The 25,389-nt window shown below is 36.6% G+C and overlaps 1 protein-coding gene across 42 annotated transcripts in view; it reads right to left on the bottom strand.

Moving 5' to 3' along the window:
• Positions 1–3,176: 3,176 nt before the first annotated feature.
• ZNF518A (zinc finger protein 518A) overlaps positions 3,177–25,389 on the bottom strand; it is a 55,558-nt gene continuing 33,345 nt past the window's right edge. For 22 of the 42 annotated variants that reach the window (XM_060405101.1, XM_060405077.1, XM_042239029.1 and 19 more), the window contains 3 exons: positions 13,313–13,459; positions 9,853–9,976; positions 3,177–9,708 (listed from right to left, as the gene is read on the bottom strand). In XM_060405101.1, the coding sequence (XP_060261084.1) occupies positions 5,132–9,574 (4,443 nt within the window). In that variant the 5' untranslated portion in view covers positions 9,575–9,708; positions 9,853–9,976; positions 13,313–13,459 and the 3' untranslated portion in view covers positions 3,177–5,131. Of the gene's footprint in view, positions 9,977–13,312; positions 13,460–25,389 lie in introns of all 42 variants that reach the window. The other 20 variants (XM_060405094.1, XM_060405088.1, XM_060405090.1 and 17 more) reach the window with 2 other exon arrangements.

Raw genomic sequence — 25,389 nt, 5'->3', positions numbered from 1 at the left:
CACGATTTTTATTTTGTGGCTATTATAAATGGGTCTTCCTTTATTGCCTTCTAAATGACTACTGTTAAGTGTTCACAAAGCTAACTATTTCTCAATGTACTCTTCTGGATTTTCAAAATATTGAAATAGTCATTTGCAAAACTCTCTCCAAGTTTTCATTTTGTTTTCCTACAGTAACAATATTAGTAATGTGAAATAATTGAAGAGAGCAGGCACCTACATTTCTTAATTGAAAGAGGCAATTTGAATTGCAGCCTGAATATAACCTTCATTTTAGGTTGAAGGACTCTAAAGTATTAGGGAAGAAACCTTTTAACATATTAAAAAGTCTCTATTAGAAATTAACATTTTTAAATAAGTACATTCTTGGCATTGACTAAAATTATGATTTTCAAAACTGAAGTACATTAACATTCTTCCTACATTATTCAGATTTGTTGTTTAGTTGCTAACTCATGTCCAATTCTTATGTGATCCCATGGACTGTAGTCCCCCAGGCTCATTTGACCATGATTTCCCAGGTAGGAATACTGGAGTGGGTTGCCATCTCCTCCAGGGAAGCTTCCCGACCCAGAGATATAACCCATGTTTCCTACACTGCAGGCAAATTCTTTATCACTGAGCCACCTGGGAAGTCCTATTCAAATTTACAGTATCATAATTTATGATATTCACTTTTTAAAGAAAAAAGATTTTTAAACTAGAGGCATTTATTAACAGAAACCATTTTAGAGAAATACTCAGAAAATAATTCAAAGACTTTATCAAACACCTCTTCTAAGATACTGACTACTTCTTAATTTTCCAATTATTAAAGGGAGCATACTTAAAGCAATGAACACCAAAATCAACGAAGTTGATCCTATATTTCAATTCTCCACTATAGGGAAATTCTTCTGCAAATACCACACTCTTAACTAACATCCGTCAGTAAGCTTCAACAGATGAGATTCCCCAAGGCACTTTGCTCAAAACAAGGTTCATAACAAAGGCTGTGGCAAGGAACAGAGCCAATACCTCAACACAAATGGGACAAATCCTCAGTAAGCAGATGTCAATGGTGAAAAGGAATCACTTATCAAGAAAAAATCGTTTAAGTGAGCTGCACAGAATTTATACTATATTCTGTTTTCAGCTCACCTCCATTTCCCCCCATCTTAAACAATTTCTATTACTTTTTCTCACTACGGATTTCAAAGCACTAAAAGAACTAGTATCTATTTCTCATCTAATCTGAACATAAATTCTCATAGCAATTGTTTGATTTTTGATCCCTCCATAAATTGCATTACTCTTAGCACACAAAAGACCTATCTACTAATTATTTTCATCACCTTCACTACATTTTTGAACAAATCTACCACATCTATGGTGGTAACCGTTATCTACACACATTTTAGTTTCAATACTTTGAACCTTTTGTATAGTTGCTATGAATCACAAAAAACTCTCTTCAAATTCTATTTTGAATAAAAATCTCAATCTAAGAACACATCTATGAGAGAAAGCAAGGGCTGGAAAAACCATCTGATGGGCCAGATTAAGCCCACTGACAATTTTTTTAAACGAAGTTTTAATAAAATGAAGAAACTAACACATGCAATTATAATTTAAAAAAATAGGCACACTCATTCACATGTTGTTTATTGCTGTTTCAGCATGACAACAGTTAAGTAGTTATAACAGAAACTAATGGCCTACAAAGCCTAAGTTATTTGTTAAGACCCTTTAGTTATCTTGTTGATTCCTTAATAAAAATGAAATTCTCAAAAATAATTACATTTCAATCTGTGCTGAATACTTAGTAAGACTATAAACTCTGAAGAGTTAAACTATTAGTTTAAGTAAATGACAAATAGGCCCTTTTCAATGGAGAAGGACAAGTAGGAAAAAATGAAAAACTCCTTACCCAGGAGCTGGATTGAAAAAGTAACACCAACTCTTCCAGTTGTACTAAGAACTTTGAATTAATGAATACTGTTTTTAAAAACCTTCTTTAGCTAACTTTCAGCTAGGAGGAAAGAAGGATAGAGGTTTCTATTTTCAGATTTCCTGCTATGGCAATAGAGGCTTCAAGTAGGTTTTCCTTCAGAATAACCTAAGTTAAAAAAAAAAAAAACACCTCATAAAAGGTACCAACTAGAGGAACTGGCAATGGCAACTCACTCAAGTACTCTTGCCTGGAAACTCCCACGGACAGAGGAGCCTGGTGGGCTGCAGTCCATGGGGTTGCTAGAAGTTGGACACGACTGAGCGACTTCACTTTCACTTTTCACTTTTATGCACTGGAGAAGGTAATGGCACCCCACTCCAGTACTCTTGCCTGGAAAATCCCATGGACGGAGGAGCCTGGTAGGCTGCAGTCCATGGGGTCGCTGGGAGTCAGACACGACTGAGCAACTTCACTTTCACTTTTCACTTTCATGCATTGGAGAAGGAAATGGCAACCCACTCCAATGTTCTTGCCTGGAGAATCCCAGGGACAGAAGAGCCTGGTGGGCTGCCCTCTATGGGGTCCCACAGAGTCAGACATGACCGAAGTGACTTAGCAGCAGTAGAGGAACTGGTGCATAAAGTTTTTAAAAATAGCTTTTAAAACCTTAAGGCAAAAAATATGTATTTCAACATTAGCATTATTTTTTTTAAAGTATATTTTTATAGTGCTGCAAACAGTGGCAAGATAGTTCTTCCTCTCCCTTCTGTATTCACAGGTGAATCTAACCATAACACAGCCACATTTCAGTTTTATTGTTGTTAGGGTACTGAAGAACATAACGCTGTGTCTTTTCGAGATTTTTTTGATGTGGACCATTTTTAAAATCTTTATTAAATTTGTTACAATATATGCTTCTGTTCTGGTCTTTTGGCCCTGAGGCATGTAGGATTTTAGCTTCCCTACCAGGGATCAAGCCCATACCCCCTGCATTGGAAGGCGAAGTCTTAATCACTGGACAGCCAGGGACGTCTCCCTGTGGCTTTTTTTTAAACCAGCATAGTTATATTGTAATACGTACTACCCTTCTCAAACAAAATTTCACCTATAACTTTGGGGGTGGGGGAAGCCCATATTTTATTTTGCATTCACTAGCATTGAAAAAAAAAAAGTTTTGAAAACTAAATATTTCCCACTAGAATAAAATTCCCATTTGAATTCAGCACAGTAAAAGAAAAATGTGTAAACACAAACAAGATAAATTTAATGGAAGAAAATGTTTGTTACAGAAATTAACAATGCTTACCAGTCTTTAAACACCATACACATTATTAATATATATTGTATATTTCCAATCAACTCCATTCTTAGGCTCAATTTAAGAAACACAATTGTAACAGGTTTTATACAAAAAATACTTCACTTCTAAGAAAGTAGACAAACTGCACAAAAACAGTACATGTATAATGTGCATAGCAAGATAGCTTGAAGCGTCTATGTATGGCTTTCTTTAAAATAAAACTATTGGGGGAAAAGGCCCATTTGGGACCTAATGTTACAGTTGACGTATGTAAACTGTTTCACATCTTTTAGGCACTTGCTAACAATAGTGTTCAATCCCTGAAAACTGAATTTATATATAAAAAAAAAAATTATACATCTGAAATAAAACCCCCCAAAATAACATGGGTAAAGTCTTATATACTCCTTTTAAATTAAACAATGAGTTTTATTAGTGCATGCACAGAACTAAATTGAAAGAAAATAAACTTTTTATCTCAAAAACTTTCTGTGCAAAATTTACATAACTGAAAGGTACAAAAATATGTACAGGTTTAAATTCTTTGTTATATACAGAAGAGAAGCCCTGAAGTTTTCATTCAATCAATGAAAAACATCATAACACTTGTAGTAACAATGTAACAAAAATTATAGTAATTTTTTAATACAAGAACCCCATTACCCAATGATCCAACAAAATTTGACCCAAACTTACAAAGTGAGAAGTTTAAATCAATGATTCTGTTGTCATGAAAACATTCCTTTTTAAAATTCTACCTGTTGGGCATATCCCTTCAGAATCTGTCCTGAAGTTTTATGCATTGTCACTGAGTCCACTATTAATGCTTCTTCATTTCCAACTGCAAACAACCAGTACATAATCTGCTTTGGGTTGTCAGTCATACTGAAACGTTGCTAACAAAAAATGGTTTGTCCCAATTGGACATATTCAGACACTAATAATAAACACAAAAGTATGATTTACTTTGTTAATCTTGCTTCAAAATATTGTTTCTGAGGAGTAATTTTTAATTTTCGAGAAAAGCCATTCCCTTGGAAGTGCTTCTACGTTTCACTCTTTTTAAAGGGATGGCAACCAAGAAAAAAATTGGCCACTTGGTTTATGATGGAACAAACAACTTAAATAAAAGGAATGCAGGGTGAGTATAATCAAATTCAGAAAAATATTTAAGTTCTTTAAATGAACTTCAAACTAGATGGAGAGGTTAATTCTTCTCTCAAGACTGCCCATCTACTGCAACACGAGAGCCATTTAGAAAATCTCCTTGGAAAGGTGTTCCACTCAATGATGCGCCAGACAGCTTACAAGGAAAAAAGACCTACTCATCAAAAACTTTTACCAACCATCATATGAGGTGTAATTGTAGTGAGTTAAATGTACTCTCAACAGAGCCTAGTTACCTTCAAAAGAACTACATCTTGCAGGAGAGTAAGTTCTTTACCTAAGCTCTCTTAGAGTATCTTCATGAATGACGAGAAACTCCTTCGGTTGCTTAGTGAAAGAGCTCTCAACCTTTTCAGAGGAGCTATAGTTATCAAGATTCATAAGGATAGTGGAAGAGAGGGAATGGGGCTGTCAGCTGCTACTCTCTTTACTAACAGTCACTAAACTGGGAAAACTGTTTCATCATAGTTTTCTTTAGCCTTAACGTCCCCAAAACACATATTTAAAAAAATTAAATCAAAGTAAATCTGTGATTAGTTTCTTTCAAAACTAATGCGCACTGATGCAACTCATGTGCATTTTCAAATGCAACACTGAAACTTTTGCTCATCCATGAAATACAGCTAACTTTTAAATGTTTACCTTTGGTGCTATATTGAAGTAAAAAATGTCTGCATGGAGTAACCCAACTCACTATTTTCTTGTAAGGTAATTTTACTTTTCCTTGGTAATTATTCTAACATGTTCCAATCACGAGTAGCTTCCATTAAATGCCTCTGTCCATGACCAGCCCAAGCATCCTGATTGTCAAACACTCTACCACAAAACCAACAGTTAAATTTAGCTTTCAGAATATTTTCAGAGGTAGTTTTCACAATCTGATAATTGTTTTTGCTTGTCTTTTTGAGAGTTAACTTTAGCACAAATCTTTCCTTCACAGAACTAACAGGTTTAAATGTTTTGTGCCTCTTAGGAAAATCGTCGTAAGTTATTTCAGAAGGGTTACAACAAACTGGCTTCAGTAAAGCATCGATAGTTCTTTTCGACAATGAAACCTTAAGAACACGTCCATTAAATTTAGCAACAGTTTTCATTACATTTACTACTTCTGGGGAATCTGCATCAGGATGATTCAAAACTACAACTGGTTGGTTTCTCCTAGGACATTTCACAAGCTGTTTGGAACTAAAGGGGAAAAGCCGCAGAATTCTGACTGTATCTTTTGAAAGCCTAGGTCTGTTGAATTCAAATGATTCAGGGATACTTTCAGGCTTTGCTTTTTCTTTACACTTTCTGTGTAAGGCTTTTTTTCTTGGAGGTTCTTGGTAACTATCTCTACACTTGCGTTTACAGTTTCTGTTTCTAGATACAAAAGCAGTTTCAGAATCCTGACTTCTTATTCTTGAAACTTTTCTTTTCGAAGTCTTTTTCTTATTGAAGTTTCTCTCAATTGTACAATTTGTTTTACACCTTAATACCCTGGCATCTGAATGGTTGCTGATACATATTGGCTCCTCAGAAGATTCTGGGCATGTTGCAGTAGAAGTTATCACAATTTCGTTTGCTGGCATCATATCGTCTAGTAAGAAGGGTAAGGCATCTCTAGAAGATTCTGGCTCTTTCTGCTGTCCTGTAGTCTGGTTAGATGGTACACTGTCTTTCTGCAATGAGGATCCAGTGTTGCTTACTGACAGATTACTAGCAGCAGTCACATTTAAAACAGGGTTAAAAATTTTCAGCAATATTTTTTGTGGTGTTCCTTCAGGTTTCTTTGGCTGTATATTTTTCAAGCAAGTACTATTTTGGACTAATTTAGGTTTAAGCAGCTCAGTCTTATTTGGCATCACACACTTTAAAAAAACAGCTTGTTTGCCGTCAGGCAAAAAGGTATAAAGAGGTGGTTTTGGAAAAATCTTGTTCTGTGGTTTTACTGAAGTGGAGATATTCAACTTAGTGCCCTGATGCTCAGGAATTATATTATGAGTAGGAACAGCTTTCACTGAAGAATTTGCTGGCGTTTTAATAATATAAGGGCCTTTTAATGACAAAGTATTTTCTGGGCTACTTTTCATGCTCACACAGCTGCCAATGCTGGAACAAAGTGCAGGGGTCAGACAATTACTGTTTGGTTCTACTTTTAAGAAAGGTGCTCTGCAAGGTTCCTTAGTTGTAGTTCCACAAGCTTGAGCACTCTCAGTTTTGACAGCAGAAACACCTTCAAGTTTCCCATTATTAAATGTTAAAATCATTCCCGGTTTCTTGTTTAAAAGGAGAGGGGCAGGGATACCTTGTGTATTAACCAACGGTCTTCTTGAAACATGTAATCCAGGGTTACTAGCAAAATGCAAGGGTACAAAAAAGCCTTTTGGAGTCTGAACAAATATAGCCTTTCTTGGTTCTGAATTTAGTGGATTATGCACATATAAAGAATGTGTTGTGGCTCGTAGTTTGTCTTTTACGAGCTGCTGTGTAATTATTGCATCTGACTGAGTCTTAGGCAATGTGCCAAAACCATAACTTCTAGGGGTCTTCTCTGAATCTCTCACATCCTGTGACAGCATTTGCTTTTCTTTTCCACTACAGTTTAAATTCAGATCATTTGTAGGCATATTAGTTCCCATACTACCAGATGGAATCGGGAAAAGGCCTTGTACTTTCAAGTCTTTTGAAGATTCAACTATTTTGTTTTCTCCCCCATGTTCCGGAAAAGACTGGGCACACTGAAGTGGAACATCTTTATCTGGACTGTTACTAGAGTCTTGTTTTACATCAGGTTTTGCTTTTAATACATCTAGTAGTAACTGGTTTAGTTCAGGTGGCAAAAGTTCTGATGCCTGCTGGCTCTGGAGTGAGAAAACAGATGTGATCCTAGGCATCATAGGTGACTCAACATTAGAAATGCCATCCCATTTAGGCTTTTCAGTCATGCTCTCTAAACTTTTATTTTCATTAGTGTATAGGTTTTGTCCATCAATGTTCTGTCCTTTTTCTAAAACACACTGTTCTTCGATTTCAGCTTGTGTTTTTAAAGTTCCGTCTTTACTATTTAAAAGACTAATAGATGCTAACAGGCTATCTGGGTTTGAGCTCTCCTTCCTCACTAGTGATAAAACTGACTCAGTTAAAACTGTCTTGCTGGATGAAGATTCTCTTTGAGGGTTTTCACACATTGCTGTTCCTGAAAACCTACGACGTTTATTAGAATTATTCACTTTTGAGTAATTATGAAAAGGTAATGATCCTTGACTGGAAGATTCAACAGGTAACTCAGAGTTGATATAATTAATGCAATAATTATGCATATCTCCATTGCTGTATGAATTTGGTTTGGCAGTACATCTGACTTTATCTGGACTTTTAACTGTAGTACCTAACACCTCAGGGTGACATTGAGTAATATGACTGCCCCATAAGTCAACATTATCTCTTGTTTCTACTTTTGTGGTCAAATTCACTGATGCTGTAATCAAGTCTGACTCTACTGGTGAAGGAGATACACCTTTTTCATCATCCACTGCTGGAATATTATTACTTGTCTGAGATAGCAAAGCCATTTCTTTTTCTGAAATTACTTTCCCTGAAAGTACAGGAGATGAAGATGAAAATGAAGGAGCTGCTTTCATGCAAACTGTGTCATTTAACTCAGTTGGTACTCCTGTTAAAAATGCAGTGGTATCCAAAGTCTGGGGCTGCATAACTGCAGTACTTTCCCTTGCAGCACCTGACTGTGAGCCTGGTAAATATAAATTCTGTTTACTGGTAGGCAACAGTTTTATTACAATATGCTGTTTTCCATCCACCATCTTGAAGCCCATAAACTTAGCACTGTAGTTAGCAGGAATTGTTATTCTGTTGTTTTTTATCATTAACACTGTAGGTCCTTGTACAGCAGTCTTCAAGAAACTTGAAGCAGAATTTGATCCCTCTTGAGCTCCATTACATTGTCCAGTGGACAGAAGAGTTGGTTTTTCCGACTCTGACTCAGCAGGTTTATCATTATTCTCACAGTATAGTCTTTCATGCTTTTCTTCACTTAAATGTTCCTGAACAAGATGGCTTGGGTCTTCAGATGTAGCCTGTGTTCTGTTCACTTTTTTAAGCACTTGAGTATTTTTTTCTATACTTCTGTCACTTGCATTGTTGACTTTCTTGCGTTTCCAGAATGTCTTCCTTGATGCACCTATTTTGTATCTTTTCAGTATTAGTTTAAGTCCTGCAGAAGACTTCGCCATCCTTTTTTCATATTTGTCCTTTTCCAGTTTTTCTTTCGCATATAAATGTTCTTTGTGCAAAGTTATAACATGTCTTACAAGGTGCTCTCTCCTGGTAGCACCATAGCTACAATATTGACAAGTGAAGGGAAAGGTACCAGAATGAATATAAAGGTGCTTCTGAAGCTCTCCTTTGGTTAGACATATATAATGGCATTTACCACATTTATAAAGGATTTCGTTGTGTCTATGGATATGCTGAACAAATGTGCCAACATCCTGGGTGGAGAACTCACACTTTTCACACTGAAAAGTACCATTTACACAATGTGTGGATGAAAAATGCTTTGTTAAGTCTAATAAAGTATATAAATTCTCATTGTTACAAATGTCACATTTTACTAACGTGATTCTATGAGTCCGTCTATGTTGTTTAAATACCTGGAAGTCATTTGCTGAAAAACTGCACATCTCACAAGGATAGGAAGGTAATTCACCATGGTGCCACATTTGAAAGTGTTTCTGCAAATCATTTGGGCTATACCGAGTGCTATCTCGGCACTTTAAACAATTGAAATTGAGTATTTTTGCAGACATTTTTATACCTTCGTCAACTCTCTCAGACTGATGAAGCAACATACACTCTTCCACAGAGCTTACAGTCTTTACATTGATAGATTTTCTTGCAGTCTGTGGCTTATGCTGAAATAATTTTCTGTATTTGTCAACTTCATGTTTCAATAGGACTTCATTTGGAATATTTATCTTCGGTAAAACAATTTTCACATTTTTTAGTCCATAATGAAAACTACTTTCTGAAATGTTTGGTTTAAGTTGGTTCTGAAATTTTGGTTCTGAAGTTTTTGATCTGAGACTATCAACTACCTCATTTTTCACGTCATAATCTTTTTTTAAAGTATTTTGTTTTTCATCAAAAAATAAATGTTTCTGTTCAGATGGCATGATTTAATAATAAAACAAAACAATCCCAATTCTTTTTTTCCTGAAAATTCTTGAAGTTACTTGTAATTTGAACAGGAAACAATACTGTGCCGCAACATCTTCAGAATACCAGGATTTTCCCCACATTAACTCACCTAAAATTAAACAAAGAACTGAAATTTTCATCACAGAAGTATCAGTAAAATTCATTTTAAAGTTCATTTTGACACAAAGCAAGAATGCTGATCAAACAAATAAAAGATATAAAAGACCTGTTAAGTAATTTAAGAGTAGCTTACCAAAAAGTAATAGTCTGAAGTAGAAATAATACTAATCTGGACCTCAGGAAATACAAGCGTTACTTTCGGCTCTGCTCTGTGACACTGGGCAAGGTTTGACTTCTCTGCCCCTCAGTTTTCTCATCTAAAGAAAACCACAATTGGATAAACACCTTTAAGCTCTAAGATTTTTTGTTAACTTGACACTATAGTTTTTAAACAATTTTTAAAAAATCTCAATAAGAGAGCCCTATAAACTTAAGTTCCACTTACACACATGGTTCCAATTATACACATATACCATTAACTTTCTCAGTTACTTAGTTGACCCTATAGCTATTACATTGTGAGAATTTCAACAGACTTCTCTGCGGATTTTCAGCTTTCCTAGTGCCTCAGGGATAATTTATATTTAAAATAAAAATTTCCCTCATCTAACAACAACAATAACAAAAAGATATTATCTACCCTCTCAAGTTATCATGACTAACTGGTTAAAAAAAGAAGACATTAAAAGGAGGAGTACATTTCCCTGCTGCTGCTACTGCTAAGTCACTTCAGTCGTGTCCGACTCTGTGCGACCCTGTAGACGGCAGCCCACCAGGCTCCTCCGTCCCTGGGATTCTCAGGCAAGAACACTGGAGTGGGTTGCCATCTCCTTCTCCAATGCATGAAAGTGAAAAGTGAAAGTAAAGTTGCTCAGTCCTGTCCAACTCTCAGCGACCCCATAGACCACAGACTACCAGGCTCCTCCGTCCATGGGATTTTCCAGGCAAGAGTACTGGTGTGGGTTGCCATTGCCTTCTAAATCTACTTACTACCTTTCTGGTTCCCTACCATTTTGGCTTTTTCTTTTTTTATCCCTAGAACTAAGGCAGATGGCAGCAAGGAAAGTCCTTGGCATTTTAGAATGTACTCATTACCATTCGCCTCCATTAATTTAAAAAATTACTGGTTTGCGTTACTCTAAGCAAATCTCAGTCTCTGTGTTTTAGTTTCTTCACCTATAAAATGAAAAAAAAAAAAAAGGAAGAAAGAAAATTACCCCTAACTATGTAACAGCATCCTGTAAGGTACCATATAAACTGTAGCTACCACCATTACTGTATGTACTTACCATGTATGAGACATTATGACAAGGTGCAGAGGACAAAAAAACTATAGAATTAAAAAGATGTTCAGTGGTTCAGTGGTTAAAACTCCAAGCTTTTGATGTAGAGGGTATGGGTTCAATCCCTTGTCAGGGAACTAGGATCCCATATGTTGCATGACACAGCCAAAAAATAAACAAATAGATACGACAATATATTGCTGAGAATGGAATCTGAGCATCAAAGGTTCAGTAGCAAAAATATCAAATGGTGTATTACAAGAAATATTTTCTTACTTTCATGTTCTTAAATATGTATATAACTAATAATTAGATAAGCTAAAAAACTAAAGTATAAATCACAGTAAGCTTCATCCATAATGTCTATCCAAAGGTCTCACCTCTGAATTCCAATTAATCTAAGTAACTAGGAACTTCACTGTTTTAAAAATCCTTCACTGAGGGAATACAATTAAAAGTTACATTACATTACTATCAAGAGGCCCTTTGAATATTTCTCAAACTTAAAAATTTGGTTGTGTCTAAAAGAACACCTTCAGTATTTTTAATATATATATATGTATATACATACTAACCTGAAAATGAATTCATTAGAAGTGTTTGAGTTTCCTGAAAATTTTTTTAATATATTATTCCTAATACAGTAAAAAATGTGAAACTTTTTACTATATTATTTAAAGCTAAACGTAAAACTTTTTCTTTAAAAGTGAGAAAAATAATAAAGGACTAGAAAAAGTTCAGTGATAACCTTATGGATACTTCACAACAACTAAGAAAATTCTCTACAGAGTGTCATATTCTCAACAGTGACAAGCATCATAATCAACTATGGTGTTTTCACTACACCAGACTCTGAGCATGGGGCTCAAATATGTGAAACTTCTTAAGCACATTGAGTAATGAGTCTTCCACATTTGCCAGAGTATCATATTGTGGTCATTCCAGACTATCAATACCCAGGCTTTTCTATTTCTATATATAATCAAGAGGAGTCTGTATCACAGGTTTCATTACAAAAGGCAAACTGCTTCTTATAGTATATGTTACATGTCCAAAAATTTATATGTAATGCTAAAAAATACATATTTTGATAAAATTTCTAAATATCATCAACTTCATTTCAAAATACCTATATAATTTAAAATTTTTCTCATGAAAACACATATCCCAAAGGTTGACAACAAGTATATGATTTAAATAATTCAATCAACTAATACTAAAAAAAAATCTACTATAAATGTGATACATTTTGATGAGTGCTACTGAGAGATTCCAGAAACATGGTCGCCCCCCTTAAATGCAGCTTATAAGCTAAAGGATGAGGTGGAGCATATACTTATGTTAATACTTGGCTTATTCAGAGTTGACCATCCAGCAATAAAATAAAAAAATTTTAAAGCAGAAAATAAATAGGATGCATGGCAGCCAAAACAGATGTCACACAGTTCACCCATCAGAGTGCAAGTCCTTACCTCACAGACAAAACAACACTGAAAAAAGGAACCACCTTATTAAGAAATCCATTTAGCTTTTACTTAAGTCTGATAACTGCTAATAAATTAATGTTGAATGTGACTATTTTTTATATTTAATATATGACATGTATAGGCACCAATAGAGATTAGTATTTTATGTATCTTGGGGTTTATTTGCCCTCAAATTTTAAGTTTGGAGAATCTCTTTTGTCTTCAACTATGTTCAACCTGTTTTCTGTGAAAGCAATCAAACACAACACCTGGTACCAAATTTTTGAGGATTGCTACCTATGGGGAAAAAATGTGTTCCATTTTTTTAAAAAGGAAAGAAATTTTATTATAATTTTAATCATTCAACCTACTAGCTAATACTCTTTCACTACAGACCACTCTCTATCTTACTAACAAGGATTACTGACTTTAAATCCCTTATTTAAATTACCGCCTTCTATATATGTATTATTATCTCATAAGATGACCAACATCTTCTCAAGCCTTAAAATAATACTATTTGTTTAAAGTATGACTGGCCCTTTAAAAAGTAACCCAGAGTGTTTGCTGCATCAAGATGGCAACTCAAGCCATTTGATGGTCTTCCTCTCCCAACTGCTAAATATAAACTAAAAAACATAATTTTAAAGGTTCTATAAAATGTCAAGAATCTAAAATATATTTCATACAGATGCCACAAGGTGTTTGGAAGGTTAAGGAAGGTCCAGAGAGAGAAGAATGAAAACAAATGCTAATATAACAACCCTTTTATAGCACCACTTTCAAAGAGGAAGCACAATTCCCTGGTTGAATGAAGGACATTCATTCAACCAAATGCAGTGAGTGTCCATCACGTCCTAAGTAGAGAAGTACTGATTCCAGCCACTCCCTCTCCTATACATACCTTGGGAGAGAAGTGAGGGCTTGAGAGGAAGACTGCATGAAGCACTTTGGGGTGACAGAGGCTCCAGCTCAGGTATGGGAAGAAAACAAATCCAGAGCTTTGAGCTGGGTCCAGAGACGAGACGGGATTGACAGTTGCTAGCACCAGCTGTCAGGAGAGATGTAAAGAGGCATCATTTCTGAATAAAAATATATCTTCCTAAACCCATGACCATCTTGTTCTGTTTAAAAGTGCTGCTCTTCCTACCTGTAAGTCAATTAGTATCTCTAAGCTGTCAGAAAAAATTATGTTAACTTTCCCAACTCTGTCTAACCAAAACACTAAGAAAATCTTGGTTTATTCTCCAACAATACATCTCAGCTGCCGATGACATCTAAAAAGATAGCCGGTAGAAACGTCACTGGACGCAGCAGCTCAAAAAAGGGAAAATGATTGAAACACTCAGAGAAACCTCACCCATTCTCTCATCCAGCATGAGAAGCAAAATTACACTTAAAGTTACTGCAGGAAAAAGGAGAAAGTTTTACCAAAAAAATAAAGTAATGATTGGCAATCTCAGTAAGACCTGAGCTAGGATACTGAGGGGAAAACAACAACACAACAACAACACAACAACAACAAAAGTACCGTCAGGAAAAAGAACAAAGTAGATGGGGGAGGAATAATGGTTTTGAAAACAAGAGGAAAAAATTACATTGAGTTATTGCTTTTTTTTTTTTAAAGCCTTGAATTTTCAAAATCAAAGGCTCCCCAAATGCCACGCAAGATTTTTAGTGTATAAGAAAATAAAACTCAATATCTAAACTTATTCTAGTAAAATGTTTCAGTTTAAAGGGTAAAAATGAAGTTTTACCAAAAAAAGGTGGACAGGGAGTTTTTTAAAAAGATATTCCCAACACCAACTTAAAGCAGACAACAATATTAATCAGACATTTTACTCACAATTCTAAATGCTAGAAGACAATGAAGTAACAGTTTTAGAGTTCTAGGGAAAATAATTAATTCAAGAATTAATTCTATACCCAGGAAAACTCTCACATATGGGAGAAAAACACAATTTCAGATATGGGAAGATTCAGAGAATATACTACATATGTACTTTTTCTAGAAAGAAGTTTTAAGTAAATATTAATACTTCAGCAAAAATCAAATTTTAGTCAGAAAAATAACTATAAATATTGTGATACAGAAGAAGTATCTGTCAACTGTAACATCTACAAAAGTATAATTTTTTTGTAAATACAGTTAAGAAAAATGACAAATATATAAGCAGCCCTTAAAAAATAACAATGGGAAACAGAAGAAGTGACAATAACAACAAAATTCTAGATACTGGAAAGCAGGTAAGTAGATAGTAAATGACCTTACACAATCAGACAGACAGAGGGAGAAACTAAGAGCTAACCCATTTTATACTCTGAATCTTCAAAAGACTTAGGAACCGGCAGCACCAAGTAACTCTGAGATGGGAAGAAAGAGGAAGAGGAAGCTAAAACAGAAATCTGGAGAAGCTGCTTGAGTTCTGGTTGGATGCTAAGATTCTCTTCCCCACTCCATCATGCTAGGTTACTGTTATTCCCCCACACAGAAGTCACAGGTATTCTCAGCAGGAAAGTAAAACATAATTTCTGATATACAGGATACCAGCACAGCTGAGAAAGTGTGGGCACCACAGCAAAAGCTAGAGGATTAAATGACCATATACATATGAGACACAAACCCCATCCCATGCCCCAGTTAAAACAGGGCTAAAACACTGCTACTAAAAATGTGGTCTGCTGATAATACAAGAGCCATCTGTCACCAGTCCATTACAATATTTGTACAGAAACTGATAATAAGCATTTAGAAACTAAAACAGCAATTTTACAGTGTTAAGTTTGTCTGTTGAATCCAACAATAAAAATCTGAACTTGTTTGTATGCTTTCTTTTTAAAATTTTATTTTCTGGTAAGAGACATACTATGATATACTAACGATAGGAATAATCTTACAGAACTTTCATAAAAACAGTTTGTAAAATATATGTATTATAAACGTTATAATTTCATAAAATAATATAAACAAAATATATCTACATCTACATATATGCCTGGGGAGAAAGTACTTTAACTTCTGATTCACTCCTAGAAATCTATCCTAAAAGTAATAATCAGATGTTCATGGGAGCACTGTTTACAAAGTCACAACATTAAAAACAATTAAAAGCCTACCAATAAATAAATAATGGTATTTCTATTCAATGGAATATTCTTCAATTTTTAAAACAACACTGTAAATCCACACTTAGTAATAGGGAAGACACATTAAGTGAAAAAAAAAAATCAAAACAGTAGCCATATCAGGATTTAATTTGTTCAACCGTTAATAGATGGTAGAGAACAGATGAATAAACAGACACATGGAGCCCTAAAAACTCTTAGTAGTCAAGCATATATACATAAAATACATTTATAGTGATCACTGGTTATCCTTGGGTGAGTGTTTCTTAAAATGTCCTTGGATTACTATGGCCTCCACACTGGCATACTTCCTTATCATAGCACAAACAAACAGCCTAACATTTGCATGCAACAAGAATCACAGTATTATGAAACTTTAAGGAAAAGCAGCATGAATCCATGAAACTTTTGGAATTCTCATAGCAAGTGAGTTTGAGGTAAATGAACTAAAGTTTTCCGGAACAAACTCAAAATAGTAAACGTGACGCCAATAAAAAAACTGAAGAATGCTGACACTAAAGGTGGACAAGAAGTTAAAACCAAACAGGTATATTCAACACTCCTCTTATCAGCACAGACGTGCCCGATCACATCACTTCAGAAAAGACTGCTAACAGGTACAAAGCTAACGGCAAATGCAACACTCAGATAATGAAGAACTATGCTATCAGACAGTCACTGTTCTTCACAAATTCATGCTAAGAAATTTCTTTTAACAATTAATTTGAGAGCCATAAAGTTATCTAAAATACCGGCACCACCAAAATAGCAGTTATATATGCACTGTTGTTATACAAAAAAAGTTGTATGTATTTTATATAGAAAACAAGTGGTATTTAGTTAATAATATGATTCCTGATCTAGGTACACTGTTAGAAGAATAAAAATTATAACATCAATCTAAATTTGATTTTTTTCTATATACTGTACAAAGAAATAAGTATAATGTTGAACTGTTTTTGCATTAGTTATTATTCTTTAATAAAGCACTGGTTTTAATCTGACAAAATTTTATCTATTTTTATTTTCTTTTTTAGTCCTCTCATTAAGTTTTGATTTGGAATGGAGAAATTTGTAAAATCAGTGAGGATACCTTCTATCATTTCATCTGCTCTGGACATGCCCACTCTTTAAAATTACATAGACTATGCAAATATACCATATGGGCCTGGAACATCTTTAAATTTTAGACATGACAATCTTTGCAAGTTCTTCTCTGGTTTCTGGGATCTTTGAGTTTTCTACTGCTTGAATCACTTTTGGCAGTTTATGTTTTCCTTGAAAAAAATCAACTTCCGTCACATTTTAAAAATATACTCCCCCAGAAATTAACTTTTAACAATCTATCCTACAGAAATAAAAGCAAAACATATAGATATGTATCTTAAATACCTATCTTAAGCACTTAAATGTCCATGAATAGGAAAATGATTAAGTAAATTATGGAATACCCACATGAAAACAACATAAAGAATGAAGTGTATGTATTGAATTGACTTGTGAAATTTTTTTAGTTTTCAAAAAAGGAAGTTGCAGATTAAGGCATTTAATATATTTTTAAATTAACAGGGAAGATCCTCATTTTTACATCAGAAGAAAAGATCCTATGAGTACATGTTTGTAAACAAAGAAGTCTATAGTAAAGATACCCTTTAAGCTAATGATAATAAAAAAATTTTTTTAAGAAATGACAGCACAGCAAAGCAAAACAAGATAAAACAAAATAAAAACAAAACAAACCAAAACAAAAGGAAAGTAATGATCAGATCTCCTAAGAACCTTGACTAAAACCTAGAGAGTAATATGACTACAAGTTTTTACTGAGACCTGCCCATATTCCCAAGACCAGGAGCTGACTGTGGCTCAGATCATGAACTCCTTATTGCCAAATTGAGACTTATATTGAAGAAAGTAGGGAAAACCACTAGACCATTCAGGTATGACCTAAATCAAATCCCTTATGATTATACAGTGGAAGTAAGAAATAGATTTAAGGGACTAGATCTGATAGAGTGCCTGATGAACTATGGACTGAGGTTCGTGACACTGTACAGGAGACAGGAATCAAGACCATCCCCATGGAAAAGAAATGCAAAAAAGCAAAATGGCTGGCTGGGGAGGCCTTACAAATAGCTGTGAAAAGGAGAAGTGAAAAGCAAAGGAGAAAAGGAAAGATATAAGCATCTGAATGCAAAGTTCCAAAGAACAGCAAGGAGAGATAAGAAAGCCTTCCTCAGTGATCAAAGCAAAGAAATAGAGGAAAAGAACAGAATGGGAAAGACTAGAGATCTCTTCAAGAAAATTAGAGATACCAAGGGAACATTTCATGCAAAGATGGGCACAATAAAGGACAGAAACAGTATGGACCTAAAGAAGCAGAAAATATTAAGAGGTGGCAATGATACACAGAAGAATTATACAAAAAAGACCTTAGTGACCCAGATAACTACAATGATGTCATCACTCACCTAGAGCCAGACATCCTGGAATGTGAAGTCAAGTGCGCCTTAGAAAGCATCACTACGAACAAAGCTAGTGGAGGTGATGGAATTCCAGTTGGGCTGTTTCGAATCCTGAAAGATGATGCTGTGAAAGTGCTGCACTCAATATGCCAGCAAATTTGGAAAACTCAGCAGTGGCCACAGGACTGGAAAAGGTCAGTTTTCATTCCAATCCCAAAGAAAGGCAATGCCAAAGAATGCTCAAACTACCACACAGTTGCACTCATCTCACACGCTAGTAAAGTAATGCTCAAAATTCTCCAAGCCAGGATTCAGCAATATGTGAACTGTGAACTTCAGCATGTTCAAGCTGGTTTTAGAAAAGGCAGAAAACCAGAGATCAAATTGCCAACATCCGCTGGATCATCGAAAAAGCAAGAAAGTTTCAGAAAAACATCTATTTCTGCTATATTGACTATACCAGAGCCATTGACTATGGATCACAATAAACTGTGGAAAATTCTGAAAGAGATGGGAATACCAGACCACCTGACCTGCCTCCTGAGAAATCTGTATGCAGGTCAGGAAGCAACAGTGAGAACTGGACATGGAACAACAGACTGGTTCCAAATAGGGAAAGGAGTATGTCAAGGCTGTATATTGTCACCCTGCTTATTTAACTTACATGCAGAGTACATCATGAGAAACACTAGGCTGGAGGAAGCACAAGCTGGAATCAAGATTGCCGGGGGAAAAAAAAAAAGATTGCTGGGAGAAATATCAATAACCTCAGATATGCAGATGACACCACCCTTATGGCAGAAAGTGAAGAGGAACTAAAAAGCCTCTTGATGAAAGTGAAGAGGATAGTGGAAAAAATTGGCTTAAAGCTCAACATTCTGAAAACGAAGATCATGGCATCCAGTCCCATCATCCACTCCAATACTCTCGCCTGGAAAATCCCATGTACAGAGGAGCCAGGGGTTGCAGAGTCGGACATGACTGAGAGAGTTCACTTTTCACTTTCACGCATTGGAGAAGGAAATGGCAACCCACTCCAGTGTTCTTGCCTGGAGAATCCCAGGGACGGCGGAGACTGGTGGGCTGCCGTCTACAGGGTCACACAGAGTCGGACACGACTGAAGTGACTTAGCAGCAGCAGATGGGGAAACAGTGGAAACAGTGTCAGATTTTATCTTTTTGGGCTCCATAATCACTGCAGATGGTGACTGCAGCCATGAAATTAAAAGACGCTTACTCCTTGGAAGAAAAGTTATGACCAACCTAGATAGCATATTCAAAAGCAGAGACATTACTTTGCCAACTAAGGTCCATTTAGTCAAGGCCATGGTTTTTCCAGTGGTCATGTATGAATACGAGAGTTGGACTGTGAAGAAAGCCGAGTGCCAAAGAATTGATGCTTTTGAACTGTGTTGTTGGAGAAGACTCTTGAGAGTCCCTTGGACTGCAAGGAGATCCAACCAGTCCATCCTAAAGGAGATCAGCCCTCGGTGTTCTTTGGAAGGAATGATGCTAAAGCTGAAACTCCAGTACTTTGGCCACCTCATGCGAAGAGTTGACACATTGGAAGATTCTGATGCTGGGAGGGATTGGGGGCAGGAGGAGAAGGGGACGACAGAAGATGAGATGGCTGGATGGCATCATGGACTCTGAGTTTGAGTGAACTCCAGGAGATGGTGATGGACAGGGAGGCCTGGCGTGCTGCGATTCATGGGGTCGCAAAGAGTCGGACACGACTGAGCGACTGAACTGAACTGCCCATATTCCCACCCCACTCCAGTATTCTTTTGCTTGGAAAACCCCATGGTAGAGGATCCTGGTAGGCTGCAGTCCCTGGGTTTGCTAAGAGTTGGGCACGACTGAGCGACTTCACTTTCACTTTTCATTTTCATGCATTGGAGAAGGAAAAGGCAACCCATTCCAGTATTCTTACCTGGAGAATCCCAGGGACGGGGGAAGCCTGGTGGGCTGCCATCTATGGGGTTGCACAGAGAAGACACAACTGAAGCGACTTAGCAGCAGGAGCCCATATTCCTGCCCTTGAATTCTAGGTAATGGGCTTCCCTGGTAGCTCAGACGGTACAGTGTCTTCCTACAATGTGGGAGACCCGGATTAGACCCCCGGGTCAGGAAGGTCCCCTGGAGAAGGAAATGGCAACCCACTCCAGTATTCTTGCCTGGAAAATCCCATGGACTGAGGATCCTGGTAGGCTACATTCCATGGGGTCGCAAAGAGTCGGAGACGACTTCACTTTCACTTTCAATATCAGGTTGGCCAACAAGTTCATTTGGGTTTTTCGTCAAGATGTTCCGGAAAAATCTGAACAAATATTTTGGTCAACCCCAATATCATTCCCCCTTTTCAGCTGGCGGGCTTCCCTTGTGGCTCAACTGGTAAAGAATCCACCGGCAATGCAGGAGACGTGGGTTCGATCCCTGGGTTGGGAAGATCCCCTGGAGAAGGGAACAGCTACCCACTCTAGTATCCTGGACTGGAGAATTCCATGGGCCCATGAGGTCAGAAGGAGTCGGACATGACTGAGTGACTTTCACTTTTCAGCTGACACTAGTGTAAACTAACTTAAGCTACTAGGTATTACTTATAACCAAAGGTTCTTTTTTTTTTTTAACCAAAGGTTCTTAAGACTTTAAGTTAACAGATCAATGTTGGCTGTATCTACTTCACAGAAAGGTAGATTTTATGACAATCCTTTAGAGAGTACTGGGGCTTAAACACGTAAGAAAGGAGCAAAGGTTATCGAGTTCAGAAAAACAAAAAAGAAACACTTCAAGAACTGTAAAATCTAGATTATAGAGAAAATGGGAACGTTAATTAAGAGGACGGTAGAGGACAAATCTGAACGTGAAATGAAAGGTAACAAGGAGCCATTCTTGTCAGTTCATGAGCAGAGTTACAAAAGCAGTATTTTAGAAATAGTATAGAATGCTACTAGAAAACAGAAAGCAAGATATATTCGAGGAAGAGAGTAAAAACAGAAGGGAGAAAACTAAGAGAACTAAGTGACAATCCAAATAAAAGAGAGGAACCAGAGAACTGGCAGTGTTAGCATACATTAGGAATCACACAGTAGGTACAGAGAAACTTAAAAAGATGATTCCCAAAGTAAAATGCCAAGGATAAAGACTTGAGTGAATCAAAAGAACCATTTCTAAATGGTTTCTAAAAACCATTTGTTTATTTTCTATAACAGATTAAAAAGCAAAGACATTCTACAGTGTTCAGTTTTAGTGTAAATGTATTAAAAAGGAAGAATCTATGTGCTAATTACAACATTCCAGTTGCTTTAACATTAAACAAAGAACTAAAAACTTCTTGAGTTTAACTGACCCTATTTGTGACTCAGCATATAGCTCTGTAACTTGTCACATTACACAGTTAGGAAAACTAACTAGTCATTATTTTTTAAAACTATCGTATTTCTTGACTTAATTGAATTTTTTTTCTGCAGAGAAAACCGAGTGCAGAATGGTCATATAAATACGCAACTAGAGACAGAACCAAGAGCATGCAGCAGGAAGAGCTTACTGAAAAAAGTAAAGAACACACAAAAAAACGAAAACTCTTATTTTCAAAGCAGGATCTATTTTAGTGTCTTCAAAATAATAACTATTATCTTTTCATGACTTAGAACATTTTGGGCTTACTCTTTTTGTAGCTGTTTAAACTGTCAAAAGTTTACCCCAGAAGCTAATGCCTATCATATTTTTAAAAAGTAAAAGATTAAATTATATAGAAATTTATATTGAAGTTGGCTCCCTTCAAATCACTGTGGCCTAATGACCATCTTAAACACAAAAAAAAGAAAAGAAAAAAAGGTTAACTATGCAAATGTGATCAAGTACAGATACAGAAATACTAAAAATGCTAGTGTACGTATGAGCCACATACCACTAAGGTAGGCTGGGGACAAATGTATACAATGAAGGAGTTTAAAATAAAAATTAAAACACAGAAGCAGTTTCTGGTTCAGATGAATCTTATTCCTTATTACTCTCTGAAACTACAACTGTTCACTGAATACACACACACACAGCCCAATATATATGATGCTTTCTGCTCCCCTACATATCCACTTTTCTTTACTTTATGTTCATACTGTTTCCTTTCACCAGGCTTATCATCCACTTCTCTGCCTCTTCACTCAACTCTGGTCAAACTTCTTTTCTAATTCTACTTTCTACACGGACATGAAATCTTCCGCAACTCACACTGATCTCTCCCTTCTCTGAATACCCATTTAAAGGACAGCCACTGTGCATCATTTTACTACAAACTGTTTTATAGTTATCATTTCCTTTTACAAGTTTTACCTCCCAAGAAAACTTATAAGCTTCTTAAAGACAAGTGCTATTTCATATTTATCCCTCACAAAACCCAAGACTGGGTACACAGGACTGTGTAACAAGACTGGGTACACAGGACTGTGTAACAAGACTGGGCAACACATTCTAATTCGTTTATTATTTTCTTCTCTCCATCCCCACTGGCATCATCTTAGCCCACTGTCATCTCTAACTTGGATTAAAATGATAGTCTTCCTAACTGGCATTCATGCTTGCCCCTTGCCCATCACCCTTCTCTGAATCCATTCTCCACAATGAAGCAAAAGTGATCTTAATATAAAATAGATCACGGTGTTCTCCACTTAAAATTCCTTAGGGGCTTCCCAAAGCACTTAGCAACTAAAATACAATCTCTCGGCCAAGGCATGCAAGAAACAGTGACATATGGTCCTGGACCTCTGTCTTCAACTTCATCTCACACCACTCTCCCCATCTGTAAATATACTCCAGGGCTTCCCTGGTGGCTCAGATGGTAAAGAATCCACCTGCAATGTGGGAGACCTGGGTTCAATCCCTGGATTGGGAAGATCCCCTGGAGGAGGGCATGGCAAGCCACTCCAGTATCCTTGCCTGGAGAATTCTCATGGACAGGAGTCTGGCAGGTTACAGTCCATGGATTCACAAAGAGTTGGACATGACTGAGCGACTAAGCACACAGCACAAGCCATATATAGAGTCTCTCAGTTTCTCAAATACTTCTCTCCTATCTTTCTTATCTCAGGCCTTTCTCTGCACCTGCTACTCCCTGCTTGAAACAGTCTCTTTTCCATTCCTCAAATGAGTAGATTCCTCTTATTTTTTAGGCAATTCAAATGTCATCATCTCAGAGAGGCTTTCCTCAACCTATAAGCCATTCCTTCCTCAAACAAACAAAAAAACTGTTTTCTCTTTTAGCTTCTCATATTTATTTTTCTATCACATTTTCCCCTCTGGAAATATTTTATGTATTTGTCAATTTATTTCCCATCTGTCTCCACCACTGGAATAAGTGCTATGTAAGTATATGGACTATATCTATCAGGTTTTTGGCCATATGGCCAGCATCTTGTACAGTGCTGGGCTTGCAGCTAGCACCAAATATGTGCCAGTCTTTGTTCTAAACACTGGGAAACAGCAGTGAATGAAACAGACAAAAATCCCTCCCCTCATGGAGCTAACACTCTGATTATTTAGATAATAAACAATGTAGGTAAATCATATAATATAGTCAAAGGTGACAAGTGCTGTGGAGAAAAATAAAGCAGGGAAGGAGAGGCGGAACCAGAGAATTCCAACTTTAAATACAAAGTCAGGGAGACCTCACTTGAAAAGGTCTTATTTGAGCTAAGATCTTAAGGAGTTGAAGCAGACAGCATTCTAAAAAAGAAAAAGTGCCAACATCCTGAGTATGCAGCATGCCTAACATGTTCGAGGAATAGCAAGAAGACAGTCAGTACGATGGGAACAGAAAGCACCATAGGGAAAGCAACCAGAGGAAGATGAGGTCAAAGAAACCATGAAGAAAGCTGCTGGAGCATTTTGGGTAGAGAAGTAACATGAGCTAGGTTGTTTTTTAAAAAGATCACTCTGGCTGCTATGTTAAGAACATGGTATTTGAGAAGGAGTTTAAAAACAGAAGCTTCTCAGGTAGTTCTACTGGTAAAGAACTTGCCTGCCAAGGCAGATAGATGTAAGAGAAGCAGGTTCAATCCCTGGGTCAGGAAGATCCCCTGGAGGAGGAAATGGCAACCCACTCCAGTACTTTGGCCTGGAGAATCTCATGGACAGAGGAGCCTGGCAGACTGCAGTCACATGGAGTTGGACATGACTGAAGTGACTTAGCATACACACAAAAACAGAAGCAAGGAGATCACCTTGGAGATTATTATACTACAACTACCCAGGTAAGAGATGGTAACTTGGTAAAGACAATGATGCAATGGTCAGATTTTGAACATACTTTGAAGACTGAGACTACAGGATTTGCTAACAGACTAAATTTGGTCCACGAGAGAAAGAAACACATCAAGGATAACTCTGAAAGTTCTGACCTCACCAACTGGAAGAAATGAGTTGTTACTTACTAATGAAAGACGGTGTGAGGGTGGTAGGTTTGGAAAGTGTATCAAGAGTTTGGTCTTGGCCATGTAGAATCTGAGATATCTAGTTGACATCCAAGGGGAAACATGGGATGTGTAACTGAATACAGAGCTCTAGGTCTAAGATAAAATTGGAAGAATTATTACTGTGTCTGTATAATGTGCATGTGTGTGTATAATGTGCATGTGTGTGTTATTTTTATAGGTAGAACTGGATGAAATCACCAAAGGATAAGTAAAAAAAGAAAGAAGTCCAAGGCCAGAGCCTTGAGATGTTGTAACATTTAGAGGAAAAAGAGATGAGCTGGTATGACTGAAAGAAAAGACCAGTGAGAATGAAGGTAAATTAGGAGACTGGTACCCTCAAAGCAAACTGAAGAAAGTGGTTCCAGAATCACCTCTGTCAAATAAGATGAACACTGAGAACTGACCACTGGACTTTATGTCAAGGGTGCTGGTGACACTGATTAGAATGGTTTGAAGTGGAGTTATAGAGAAAGGTTCACAAGTATTAATTTAAGAGAAAATGGGATGCATTTAAGAGAAGCAGAGATGTAGTACAGATAACTCTTTCAAGGAATTTTATTACAAAGGACCAAGAAACAGAGGAGTTGGGAATTTTTTGTTTGTTTTTTAAAGGTAAAAGAAATGATAGTATGATTGCATGCTTATAAGAAATGACCCAGTAAAATTGTTAAAATCACTGATGGAAGAGAGAAAGAAACGAAATGCAGTGGCAATGTCCTTCAGGCTCCAATACTTAGGCCACCTGATATAAAGAGCTGACTTATTAAAAAAGACCCTGATGCTGGGAAAGACTGAAGGCAAGAGAAGGGGATGACAGAGGACGAGACAGTTGTATGGCATCACTGACTCGATGGACATGAGTTTGCTCAAACTTTAGGAGACGGTGACGGACAGAGAAGCCTGGCATGCTGCAGTCCATGGGG

This window comes from Ovis aries, chromosome 22 (genome assembly GCF_016772045.2).
Source record: "Ovis aries strain OAR_USU_Benz2616 breed Rambouillet chromosome 22, ARS-UI_Ramb_v3.0, whole genome shotgun sequence".
Lineage (NCBI taxonomy): Eukaryota > Metazoa > Chordata > Mammalia > Artiodactyla > Bovidae > Ovis > Ovis aries.
This window is presented reverse-complemented; position numbering and strand designations above follow the sequence as displayed.